This window comes from Salvelinus namaycush, chromosome 21 (genome assembly GCF_016432855.1).
Source record: "Salvelinus namaycush isolate Seneca chromosome 21, SaNama_1.0, whole genome shotgun sequence".
NCBI classification, from domain to species: Eukaryota; Metazoa; Chordata; class Actinopteri; order Salmoniformes; family Salmonidae; genus Salvelinus; species Salvelinus namaycush.
Genome location: NC_052327.1, coordinates 51,252,198 through 51,263,663, shown reverse-complemented (window position 1 = coordinate 51,263,663; position 11,466 = coordinate 51,252,198). Strand labels below are relative to the sequence as shown.

At 45.9% G+C, this 11,466-nt stretch overlaps 1 protein-coding gene across 2 annotated transcripts in view; it reads left to right on the top strand.

The window, feature by feature from the left end:
• The window catches only part of LOC120066463 (contactin-1a-like), a 184,612-nt gene that overhangs the window by 158,439 nt on the left and 14,707 nt on the right, over positions 1-11,466 (top strand). For both annotated transcript variants that reach the window (XM_039017852.1, XM_039017851.1), the window contains 3 exons: positions 991-1,163; positions 3,704-3,827; positions 7,019-7,180. In XM_039017852.1, coding sequence (XP_038873780.1) covers positions 991-1,163; positions 3,704-3,827; positions 7,019-7,180 — 459 coding nt within the window. The remainder of the gene's footprint in view (positions 1-990; positions 1,164-3,703; positions 3,828-7,018; positions 7,181-11,466) is intronic.

Here is an 11,466-nt window from a genome sequence, read left to right as displayed (position 1 = left end):
ATTGTTACTGAGTCGCCTTGAGGCTAGCGCCACTTCACCATCATCACTACCATCGCTCGCACACAGAACGCCTATCTGACCTTCATCAGTCTTATGAGACTGAGTTATGGAGTCTCAGGGGGTGTGGTCTCAGGGGGCGGGGTCTCAGGGGGTGGGGCTTCATGGGGCTTGGTCTCAGGGGGCGGGGTCTCAGGGGGCTGGGCTTCAGGGGGCGGGGTCTCAGGGGGCTGGGCTTCAGGGGGCTTGGTCTCAGGGGGCAGGGTCTCAGGGGGCGGGGTCTCAGGGGGCGGGGTCCCAGGGGGCTTGGTCTCAGGGGGCTTGGTCTCAGGGGGCAGGGTCTCAGGGGGGCGGGGTCTCAGGGGGCGGGGTCTCAGGGGGCAGGGTCTCAGGAGGTGGGGTCTCAGGGGGCGGGGTCTCAGGGAGCCAGTAGTGATACATGCTATCACTCTATTACTCACCCCTCATAGCCAACACCTCAGATGAGATCTGACAATGTTTTTTTTTATAGGATGTACAATTTTGAACTAAATGCACTGTAGACAGATCCCTGTTGTGATCAATACCCTACCGTTCACCCCCCTCTACTGGTCAGATATGATCACTACCACTGCCCACTGCTCCACCTCTGGTTCACATCAGTACATTCTTACACAGACTCTCTCACTCATAGGATGTTGGTGGCACCTTAATGACTGGAGTGGAATTAGTGGAATGGTATTAAATACACCAAACACATGGTCTCCAGGTGCCATTCCATTTACTCCGTTCCAGCCATTATTATGAGCCGTTCTCCCCTCAACAGCCTCCACTGTTCTCACGCTATACAAACAAAAAATATTTCCCTACGTTTTAAGCCTGAAAGACCAGGCTGGTATTAGTGGAGAATTCTTGATCACGGTACATTAAATGCTGATTTTTTGCACATTGTTCTTCTTATCGGCAAGAACACACACATTGCTATTAAGGCTGACCACCCCTTTTTCTCACCAGAGGCCACTAAGATCACCTTGGCTCCGTCCAACGCGGACGTGACGGCGGGCGAGAGCGCCAGCATGCAGTGTGCCGCATCACATGACTCAACGCTGGACATCACGTTCGTCTGGACCATGGACGGCCGCTCCATCGACTTCGACCGCGACGGATCCCACTATGAACGCAACCCGGTAAGAGAAAACATGTCAACGTTTTTTATAATCAAGCCTCAGGTTGTTTTTAACATAAATAATCGATAATATTTCAACCGGACGGTAAACTATTAAATACAAGACTTCCGGGTTGGATTTCCTCAGGTTTTCGCCTGCAAAATCAGTTCTGTTATACTCACAGACAATATTTTGACAGTTTAGGAAACTTTAGAGTGTTTTCTATCCTAATCTGTCAATTATATGCATATTCTAGCATCTGGGCCTGAGAAATAGGCAGCTTACATTGGGAACGTTATTTTTCCAAACATAAAAATACTGCCCTCTAGCTTCAAGAGGTTAAAAAAGCAGGCTAGAAATCTTAGTGTTGACTGTTCAAATCCCGGGTATGGCTGAAATATTACTTTGGTGTAGTGCTGTACTACTTATAATACCAGTTGATCCCTGATACCCATTTAGCGTCAGTTACTAAAAGACCCATGGACTGCTGGCTGCTGGTGCCCTGTATACTATATCAGTTTAACTGCAGTTTCCTTTCTCATACATGATGAATGACGTGACCCACTCTCTGCCAGAACAGTCTCAGCACTAAGCAGCAGCTAGCATTCATCATCTGTCATTCCACAGACTGGAGTTATGCACAACTCTCTATAATGGTTCTGATTGATGACCTTGCATAGCTGTGTACAAGGCTTATTTCTCCCTCTCATAAAATGGCCACGTTCTCCAGTTGATGTTATTTATGTGTCATCAGAATAGTAGAACTCATTAGAGTAAGTGAGTTAATATAATGCTTCTATTATGTTCTCAATGGGAGCATTTCATACATGGGAAAATATGGCTGTCATTGTAAATAAGAAGTTGTTCCTTACTGACTTAAAGCTGGAATCCGTAGTGGTGAAACTGCCACGTCTGTTTGGAATATTACAACAACAAAGAAGTTACCGCAAACAACCAACACAGTTTTCTCCCTTAGACATCATTTCACGAGCAATAGAACAGTGGAATATGTTTTTACCACGCTGCGCTCCACCGTTTAGTCAACAAAACAAAGGCGCTAAGGTGAACAGGGGTGCTATTTCCCCTAATGCGGATTCCAAATTTAAACAAAGGTTAAATTAAGTAAATATATGTATTATTTTGTATTTTTCTATTGGAGGTAGAGTTAGCTAGCGCTAGTCGGCTATACATGCTCCAAAACTCCGGTATGTTTTAATCTATAGCTTGTCTCCATCTTCTTTTTAAATAGTGAGCCAACATGTTTTCAGCACTTTTATTTACATGACTGATCAAAACTCGTTTTCTCATGCTCTCTCTTGTCTCTCTGCAGCAGACATAGAGTATAGTGAGCAATATGTTTGGAACATCAAATCTGAATAAAATTGTAGTATTGAATTGAAATACATATTTCATCGCGAGAATCGCAATACATATTGGCTCCTAAGTGACAGTGATAATATTGTATCGTGAGGACCATGGCGATTCCCTAGCCCTAACAAACAGGGAAATGCTACTTCAGATATTCTGCAGGCCACTGTGGTCAAATATTCTGTCTATGAAATCTTCCCATTGATAATACTACAGATCCTCTATGTTATATTCTTCAAACGAAGGGCAGGAGGGTTGACGGCCCCAACGGTAAAGCTCCCTGTAGTTCTCCTGATCTGGATGTTCAGATCGCTGTATTCCTCCTATATGTAGTACCATGAGTCTGGCAAACAAGACTATATCCCCCAGGACTCAGGAAGTTGCAGTCTTGTTACAGTAGCTCCCATGTTAGCCCTCAGGACTCAGGAAGTTGCAGTCTTGTTACAGTAGCTCCCATGCTAGCCCTCAGGACTCAGGAAGTTGCAGTCTTGGTACAGTAGCTCCCATGCTAGCCCTCAGGACTCAGGAAGTTGCAGTCTTGGTACAGTAGCTCCCATGCTAGCCCTCAGGACTCAGGAAGTTGCAGACTTGATACAGTAGCTCCCATGCTAGCCCTCAGGACTCAGGAAGTTGCAGTCTTGGTACAGTAGCTCCCATGCTAGCCCTCAGGACTCAGGAAGTTGCAGTCTTGTTACAGTAGCTCCCATGCTAGCCCTCAGGACTCAGGAAGTTGCAGTCTTGTTACAGTAGCTCCCATGCTAGCCCTCAGGACTCAGGAAGTTGCAGTCTTGGTACAGTAGCTCCCATGCTAGCCCTCAGGACTCAGGAAGTTGCAGTCTTGGTACAGTAGCTCCCATGCTAGCGGGCTAATTAAAAGTGCAGGGGGCACAGCTGTCATAGCTGGAGTTCATGCTACTGTTTCCAATGGCCATCGTGTTACTATTATCAAAAACCTATAGATTGTACCAATAGACCGTGTGACACCGTGCTACACTTGCAATAACATCTGCTAACCATGTGTATGTGACCTATAAAATGTGATTTGATTTGACATAAAGAGTGTTGTGGAAGAGTAGGTGTCTGCAACAATTCATTTCAATTCAGTCAATTCAGGAAGTAAAATGAAATACCAACCTTGGCTTGGTACTAACTGAAATTGTTGTACTAATTGAAGATTGTACTGTCCTGTTCAGAATGGAGGTTCCAGTGGAGAGCTGATCATCAAGAACACCCAGCTGAATCACTCTGGGCGTTACACCTGCACCGCCCAGACCCCTGTGGACAACGTCTCCGCATCCGCTGACCTGGTCGTCAGAGGTATGTCACATACACACACACGAACGCACGCACGCACGCACACGCACACACACACACACAGAGAACTAGAGTTGGGTGGGAGGTGGGTGAGGGCTAGACAGAGAGTAAGAGATGATTGATGCACATTTTCTCACTCTCTCAGTCCACCCTGTGTTTTGTCTCATTTATGCTCTGTATATTGGTTTATTAAACAGACATCTCATTTATGCTCCGTCTATTGGTTTATTAAACAGACATCTCATTTATGCTCCGTCTATTGGTTTATTAAACAGACATCTCATTTATGCTCCGTCTATTGGTTTATTAAACAGACATCTCATTTCTGCTCCGTCTATTGGTTTATTAAACAGACATCTCATTTCTGATCCGTCTATTGGTTTATTAAACAGACATCTCATTTCTGCTCCGTCTATTGGTTTATTAAACAGACATCTCATTTCTGCTCCGTCTATTGGTTTATTAAACAGACATCTCATTTCTGCTCCGTCTATTGGTTTATTAAACAGACATCTCATTTCTGCTTCCCATATTAAGGTAAGATGAGCTGCCCTCTGAAGGACACAGCAGCACCTTTAAACTAAACTCTTAGCACAGAGGGGGTGTCATAAAATAGCCTGCAACATTTTTATTTTTACTACTTTATTGGGCACGAATAATTTTATGAAGTGTGTGTGTGTGCATGGGTGTGCGCGTGTGTGTGTAAGGGGTTATAAGTCTACCCAGAGTAACCAGACCGTGGCTGCTTTACTGGCTGATCTGTCAGCTCCGTGGCTCCGTCACAGTGGTGGAAATACCACTGTAGGAGTAAATGTCTTCTGTCCTGGAGCCTGGTCAACCACTGGGGAGGAGGCACATGTTACAGTCTCACACCATGGCATTCTTAAACACACTGCTGTAGATATCTGAAAAAGGTCTCCCGGAAAGGTCAGGTTTTTTATGGCGTCTCCTCAAAGAGCTTGAGAATGAATTCTCCGGTGTTTGTGTTCTTTGGTAGCCAGAGAACTGTCTCTCCTTAGTCATTTCTGCTTGGCATTCTATTTCCCTTGAAGCTAACATGTGTGAACTAAACTCCTACAGTACGTTTCCAAGGTGATGTCTGTCATACTGTACTCCGTAATGCCGCCATGATGATTCATGTTTTCACCTCCACTATACCTGCTGAGTGAAGCCTTGTCTTACAGCCCCTACACTACTCCTACAGGCCCCTAAATATAACCAATCTCTCAGTGGAAAAAGTCTCTTTAGAATGAGGCTAAGAGCTCTAGCAGAGAAAGCAGTGATCTGAATATGTCCCAAATGTCACCCTACCCTGGTCAAAAGTAGTGCACTATATAGGGAATAGGGTGACATTTGGAACGTAGAGTCTGTGTGCGGTGATCCTCATCGTGCCCTGGTGGTGGTTCTTTTGAAGCAGGGGCTGACAGATGGGCAGGTAAATGGGCTCAGGCTACGACGACGATCCCAGAGTACAGTCGAATCAAAACAAGGCAGAGACCCTGGCTTGCAGGCATGCTTAAATGGAGTGTCAACACACAGACAGGAAGGAGATGAAAGATGACCATTTATCAATTCTGACAAGCAGGAAGTAGATTTAGATTACACCAGAGAAACAGCACACAGCACCTGTATTTTACTATCACCATCTCATTATTATTATCTTATTATAGCTCTATGATAATAATACGAGCTGTATCTGCATATGACTGCGTATTACAGCAACGTATTGCTGTCTTTCAATGGGGGAAAAACAGAAAAACGCAGTGGCTTAGAATTTTGTATGTGACTGTTAAATTTTACTTTTCTCCCATATGCCATTCATACTAAACTAGTCTGTCTCTGGAGCTTGTCCCATTGCACAGACCCTGGCCTGCACCGAGACATGGATGCAGAGCTTGCTCTATTCACCAGTCCGCTTCCACACAACAATACAACAAGCCTGAAAATTGAGTCATTTGTGTAAAAGATGTCACCAATATGTTCCAGTAAAACGACTCCGGGGTTCTTCTTCTTCTTCACACACACAAACACACACACACACACACACACACAAACACACACACACACACACACACACACACACACACACACACACACACACACACACACACACACACACACACACACACACACACACACACACACACACACACACACACACACACACACACACACATCTCTCGCTCTCCCTGGCAGTCTACAGTCTAATCACCTTAGTTCTCTGGGCTGATTCTGTGGCAAACATGAAAGAGCAAATCCTGCTGGATTTCTGGGGCCGTCTGAGGCTAAGACTGTGGGTTGAGAGAGAGGCAGAGAGGGAGTGACTCACCCCAACAGTCTGGGTTTTCTATTAGACAGTCTTTCTAGTCCTCTCTCTCTCCTCCAGGAAGGGCAAAACTACCAAGAAAAACAGTAGATTAAAAATGTCTCTCCCCCTGGCTTTTAGGCTTGGTTGATATGTCAATTGCCCTAAGTAATGTGTTAATCCACCAATCTAAGACTGAATGATCTGGTAAAAGTGTAACTTCAGTGGAAATGCCTGGTTTTGACGTGCTGTTTTACAGCCTAGTTTTGATGTGCTGTTTTTAACGTGCTGTTTTACAGCCTAGTTTTGATGTGCTGTTTTTGACGTGCTGTTTTAAATGCCTGGTTTTGATGTGCTGTTTTACAGCCTGGTTTTGATGTGCTGTTTTTGACGTGCTGTTTTACAGCCTAGTGTTGATGTGCTGTTTTTGACGTGCTGTTTTAAATGCCTGGTTTTGATGTGCTGTTTTACAGCCTGGTTTTGATGTGCTGTTTTTGACGTGCTGTTTTACAGCCTAGTTTTGATGTGCTGTTTTACATGCCTGGTATTGATGTGCTGTTTTTGACGTGCTGTTTTACATGCCTGGTATTGATGTGCTGTTTTTATGCATCAAACAGATTCCATTATTGTAGTCTTAACAGGCAAGACATCTTGCCAAGTCTTCTTCCACGAGCAGGATATTGAAACATTGGTTAATCTTGTTGGTTTTGTTTTGGATTATGCGACGTGTGTATGCCTATTTGCTGTGTATTTTTGTAACAATTATCACCCATCAAACCTCTCAACCCTCTCCTCTCCCCTCCGTTCCCCCTCTTCCTCCTCCGCTCCCCCCTCTTCCCCCCTCCGTTCCCCCTCCTCCCCCCTCCGTTCCCCCTCTTCCCCTCTCCAGGTCCCCCTGGGCCTCCAGGTGGGGTACGTGTGGAGGAGATCAGGAACAAGAGTGTCCGTCTGATCTGGAGCAGGGGAGCAGACAACCACAGCCCCATCTCTAAATACACCGTCCAATGCCGGGACTGGTTCTCCCAGGAAGACTGGAGAGATGCCACCACATGTGAGCTAAATAAATACCACCATCCATATTGTTTTCTGGTCAAATAAATACCCTAAATGTGTAGGTCTGATCTTGCAGTTTGTGCCGCCACTTTTAGAAACCCTACCAGTGTCTCCTCTCCAAGCTTTTCTGTCTCTCTCCTACTTTCTGTCTATCCAACAAAATACATCAAATAAACCCCATGAACACCAACGACTGGTCAAATAAACCGGAGCGTCGAACAGAGCCGGCTCTGGTGCCAGCTCTGGCTAAGAGCTGGGTACATAGATAGACACATGGTGGATCTCCTAAAGAAGCAAACCGTGCAGAGACTGAAACCACACATCAGTTCCTCACAGGCACCATTTCATAAGTCCTAGGTCAGCATTTACACAGAATGCAAAACAAAGTTCTGTACGTTAGTCTTTAGGTGCTGTACTGTAGCACCGAAGTAATCCAACTTGTATGAACAAGACGTCCACGTGCTGGCAGCATTTTAACACACAATGTTATGCTGATTTCTCTGATAATTCTCTGAGGTGATACTATGGGTTTCTGTGTACAGTGCATTTGGAAATTATTATATTCTAATATTAATAAAATGTTTTTAAAAAATCCTCACAATCTACACACAATACCCCATAATTCAAAGCAATTCAACGTTTTTAAAAACATTTTTGCTAATTTATTCAAAATAAAAAACTGAAATATCACATTTACGTAAGTATTCAGACCCTTTACTCAGTACTTTGTTGAACCACCTTTGGTAGCGATTACATCCTTGAGTCTTCTTGGGTATGATGCTACAAGCTTGGTACACCTATATTTGGGGAGTTTCTCCCATTCTTCTCTGCAGATCCTCTCAAGCTCTGTCAGGTTGGATGAGGAGCGTCGATACACAGCTATTTTCAGGTCTCTTAAGAGATGTTCGATGGGGTTCAAGTGCGGGCTCTGGCTGGGCTACTCAAGGACATTCAGAGACTTGTCCCGAAGCCACTCCTGTATTGACTTGGCTGTGTGCTAGGGTCGTTGTCCTGTTGGAATGTGAATCTTTGCCCCAGTCTGAGGTCCTGAGTGATCTGGAGCTGGTTTTCATCAAGAATCTCTCTGTAATTTAATCTGTTAATCTTTCCCTCAATCCTGACTAGTCTCCCAGTCCCTGCCACTGAAAAACATCCCCACAGCATGTTGCTGCCACCACCATGCTTTACCGTAGGGATGGTGCCAGGTTTCCTCCAGACGTGACGCTTGACATTCAGGCCTAAGAGTTTCATCTGACCAGAGAATCTTGTTTCCGTTAGAATCCTTTTGGGCAAACTCCAAGATGGCTGTCATGTGCCTTTTACTGAGGAGTGGCTTCCGTCCACCACTCTACCATAAATGCCTGATTGGTGGAGTGCTGCAGAGATGGTTGTCCTTCTGGAATGTTCTTCCATCTCCACAGAGGAACTCTGGAGCTCTGTCAGCGTGACCATCAGGTTCTTGGTCACCTCCCTAACCAAGGCCCTTCTCCCCCGATTGCTCAGTTTGGCCGGGCAGCCAGCTCTAGGAAGAGTCTTGATGGTTCCAAACTTCTTCTATTTAAGAATGATGGAGGCCACTGTGTTCTTGGGGACATTCAATGCTGCAGAAATATTTTGGTACCCTTCCCCAGATCTGTACCTCGACACAATCCTGTCTCGGAGCTCTACGGACAACTCCTTCAATCTCATGGGTTTTTGCTCTGACATGCATTGCCAACTGTGGGACCTTATATAGACAGGTGTGTGCCTTTCCAAATAATGTCCAATCAATTGAATTTACCACAGGTAATCAGGTTGTAGAAACAAGGATGATCAATGGAAACAGGATGTACCTGAGCTCAATTCCGAGTCTCAAATCAAATCAAACTTTATTTGCCACATGCGCCGAATACAACAAGTGTAGACTTTACCGTGAAATGCTTACTTACAAGCCCTTAACCAACAGTGCAGTTTAAGAAGAATGTAAATTGTCAGTATAAATTGTCCGGTGGCAATTTTTATGAGTTGTTCAGCAGTCTAATGGCTTGGGGGTAGAAGCTGTTGAGGAGCCTTTTGGTCCTAGACTTGGCGCTCCGGTACCGCTTGCCGTGCGGTAGCAGAGAAAACAGTCCATAACTTGGGTGACTGGAGTCTCTGAAAATGTTATGGGCTTTCCTCTGACACCGCCTATTATATAGGTCCTGGATGGCAGGAAGCTTGGCCCCAGTACAAGTACCCTCTGTAGTGCCTTACGGTCAGATGCCGAGCAGTTTCCATACCAGGTGGTGATGCAACCGGTCAGGATGCTCTCGATGGTGCAGCTGTAGAACCTTTTGAGATTCTGGGGGCCCATGCGAAATCTTTTCAGTCTCATGAGGTGGAAAAGGTTTTGTCGTGCCCTCTTCACGACTGTCTTGGTATGTTTGGACCATGATAGTTCGTTGGTAATGTGGACACCAAGGAACTTGAAACTCTCAATCCGCTCCACTACAGCCCTGTCGATGTTAATGGGGGCCTGTTCGGCCCGCCTTTTCCTGTAGTCCACGATCAGCTCCTTTGTCTTGCTCACATTAAGTGAAAGGTTGTTGTCCTGGCACCACACTGACAGTTCTCTGACCTCCTCCCTATAGGCTGTCTTATCGTTGTCGGTGATCAGGCCTACCACTGTTGTGTCATCAGCAAACTTAATAATGGTGTTGGAGTCGTGTTTGGCCACACAGTCGTTGGTGAACAGGGAATACAGGAGGGGACTAAGTACACACCCCTGAGGGGCCCGAGTGTTAAGGATCAGCGTGGCAGACGTGTTGTTGTCTACTCTTACCACCTGGGGGCGGCCCGTCAGGAAGCAGGATCCAGTTGCAGAGGGAGGTGTTCAGTCCCAGGGCCTTAGCTTAGTGATGAGCTTTGTGGGCACTATGGTGTTGAACGCTGAGCTGTAGTCAATGAATACCATTCTCATATAGGTGTTCCTTTTGTCCAGGTGAGAAAGGGCAGTGTGGAGTGCGATTGAGATTGCGTCATCTGTGGATCTGTTGGGGCAGTATGCGAATTGGAGTGGGTCTAGGGTGTCCGGGAGGATGCTGTTGATGTGAGCCATGACCAGCCTTTCAAAGCACTTCATGGCTACCGACGTGAGTGCCACGGGGCAGTAATCATTTAGGCAGGTCGCCTTCGCTTCCTTGGGCACAGGGACTATGGTGGTCTGCTTGAAACATGTAGTTATTACAGACTCGGTCAGGGTGAGGTTGAAAATGTCAGTGAAGACACTTGACAGTTGGTCCGCACATGCTTTGAGTACACGTCCTGGTAATCCGTCTGGCCCAGCGGCTTTGTGAATGTTGACCTGTTTAAAGGTTTTGTTCACATCGGCTACCGAGAGCGTTATCACACAGTCATCCAGAAAAGCTGGTGCTCTCGTGCATGCTTCAGTGTTGCTTGCCTCGAAGCGAGCATAAAAGGCATTTAGCTCGTCTGGTAGGCTCGCGTCACTGGGCAGCTCACGTCTGGGTTTCCCTTTGTAGTCCGTAATAGTTTTCAAACCCCCCCACATCCGACAAGCGTCAGAGCCGGTATAGTATGATTCAACCTTAATCCTGTATTAACACTTTGCTTGTTTGATGGTTCGTCTGAGGGCATAGCGGGATTTCTTATAATCGTCCGGATTAATCTCCCGCTCCTTGAAAGCGGCAGCTCTAGCCTTTAGCTCGATGGATGCTGCCTGTAATCCATGGCTTCTGGTTGGAATATGTACATACAGTCAATGTGGGGACAACGTCATCGATGCTCTTATTGATGAAGCCGATGAATGAGGTGGTATATTCCTCAACGCCATTGGCTGAATCCCAGAACATTTTCCAGTCTGTGCTAGCAAAACAGCCCTGTAGTGTAGCATCCGTGTCATCTGACCACTTCCGTATTGAGCTAGTCACTGGTACTTCCTGCTTTAGTTTTTGCTTGTAAGCAGGAATCAGGAGGACAGAATTGTGGTCAGATTTGCTGAATGGACGGCGGGGAGAGAGCTTTGTATACATCTCTGTGTGTGGAGTAAAGGTGGTCTAGGATTTTCTTTTCCCTTGTTGCACATGTCCCCGGCCACTAGGAACGCCACTTCTGGGTGGGCATTTTCTTCTTTGCTTATGGCCTTGTAGAGTTGGTTGAGAGCAGTCTTAGTGCCAGCTTCGCTTTGTGGTGGTAAATAGACGGCTACGAATAATACAGATGAGATCTCTCTTGGTAGATAGTGTGGTCGACAGCTTATCATAAGGTACTCTACCTCAGGCGAGCTATACCTCGAGACTTCTTTAA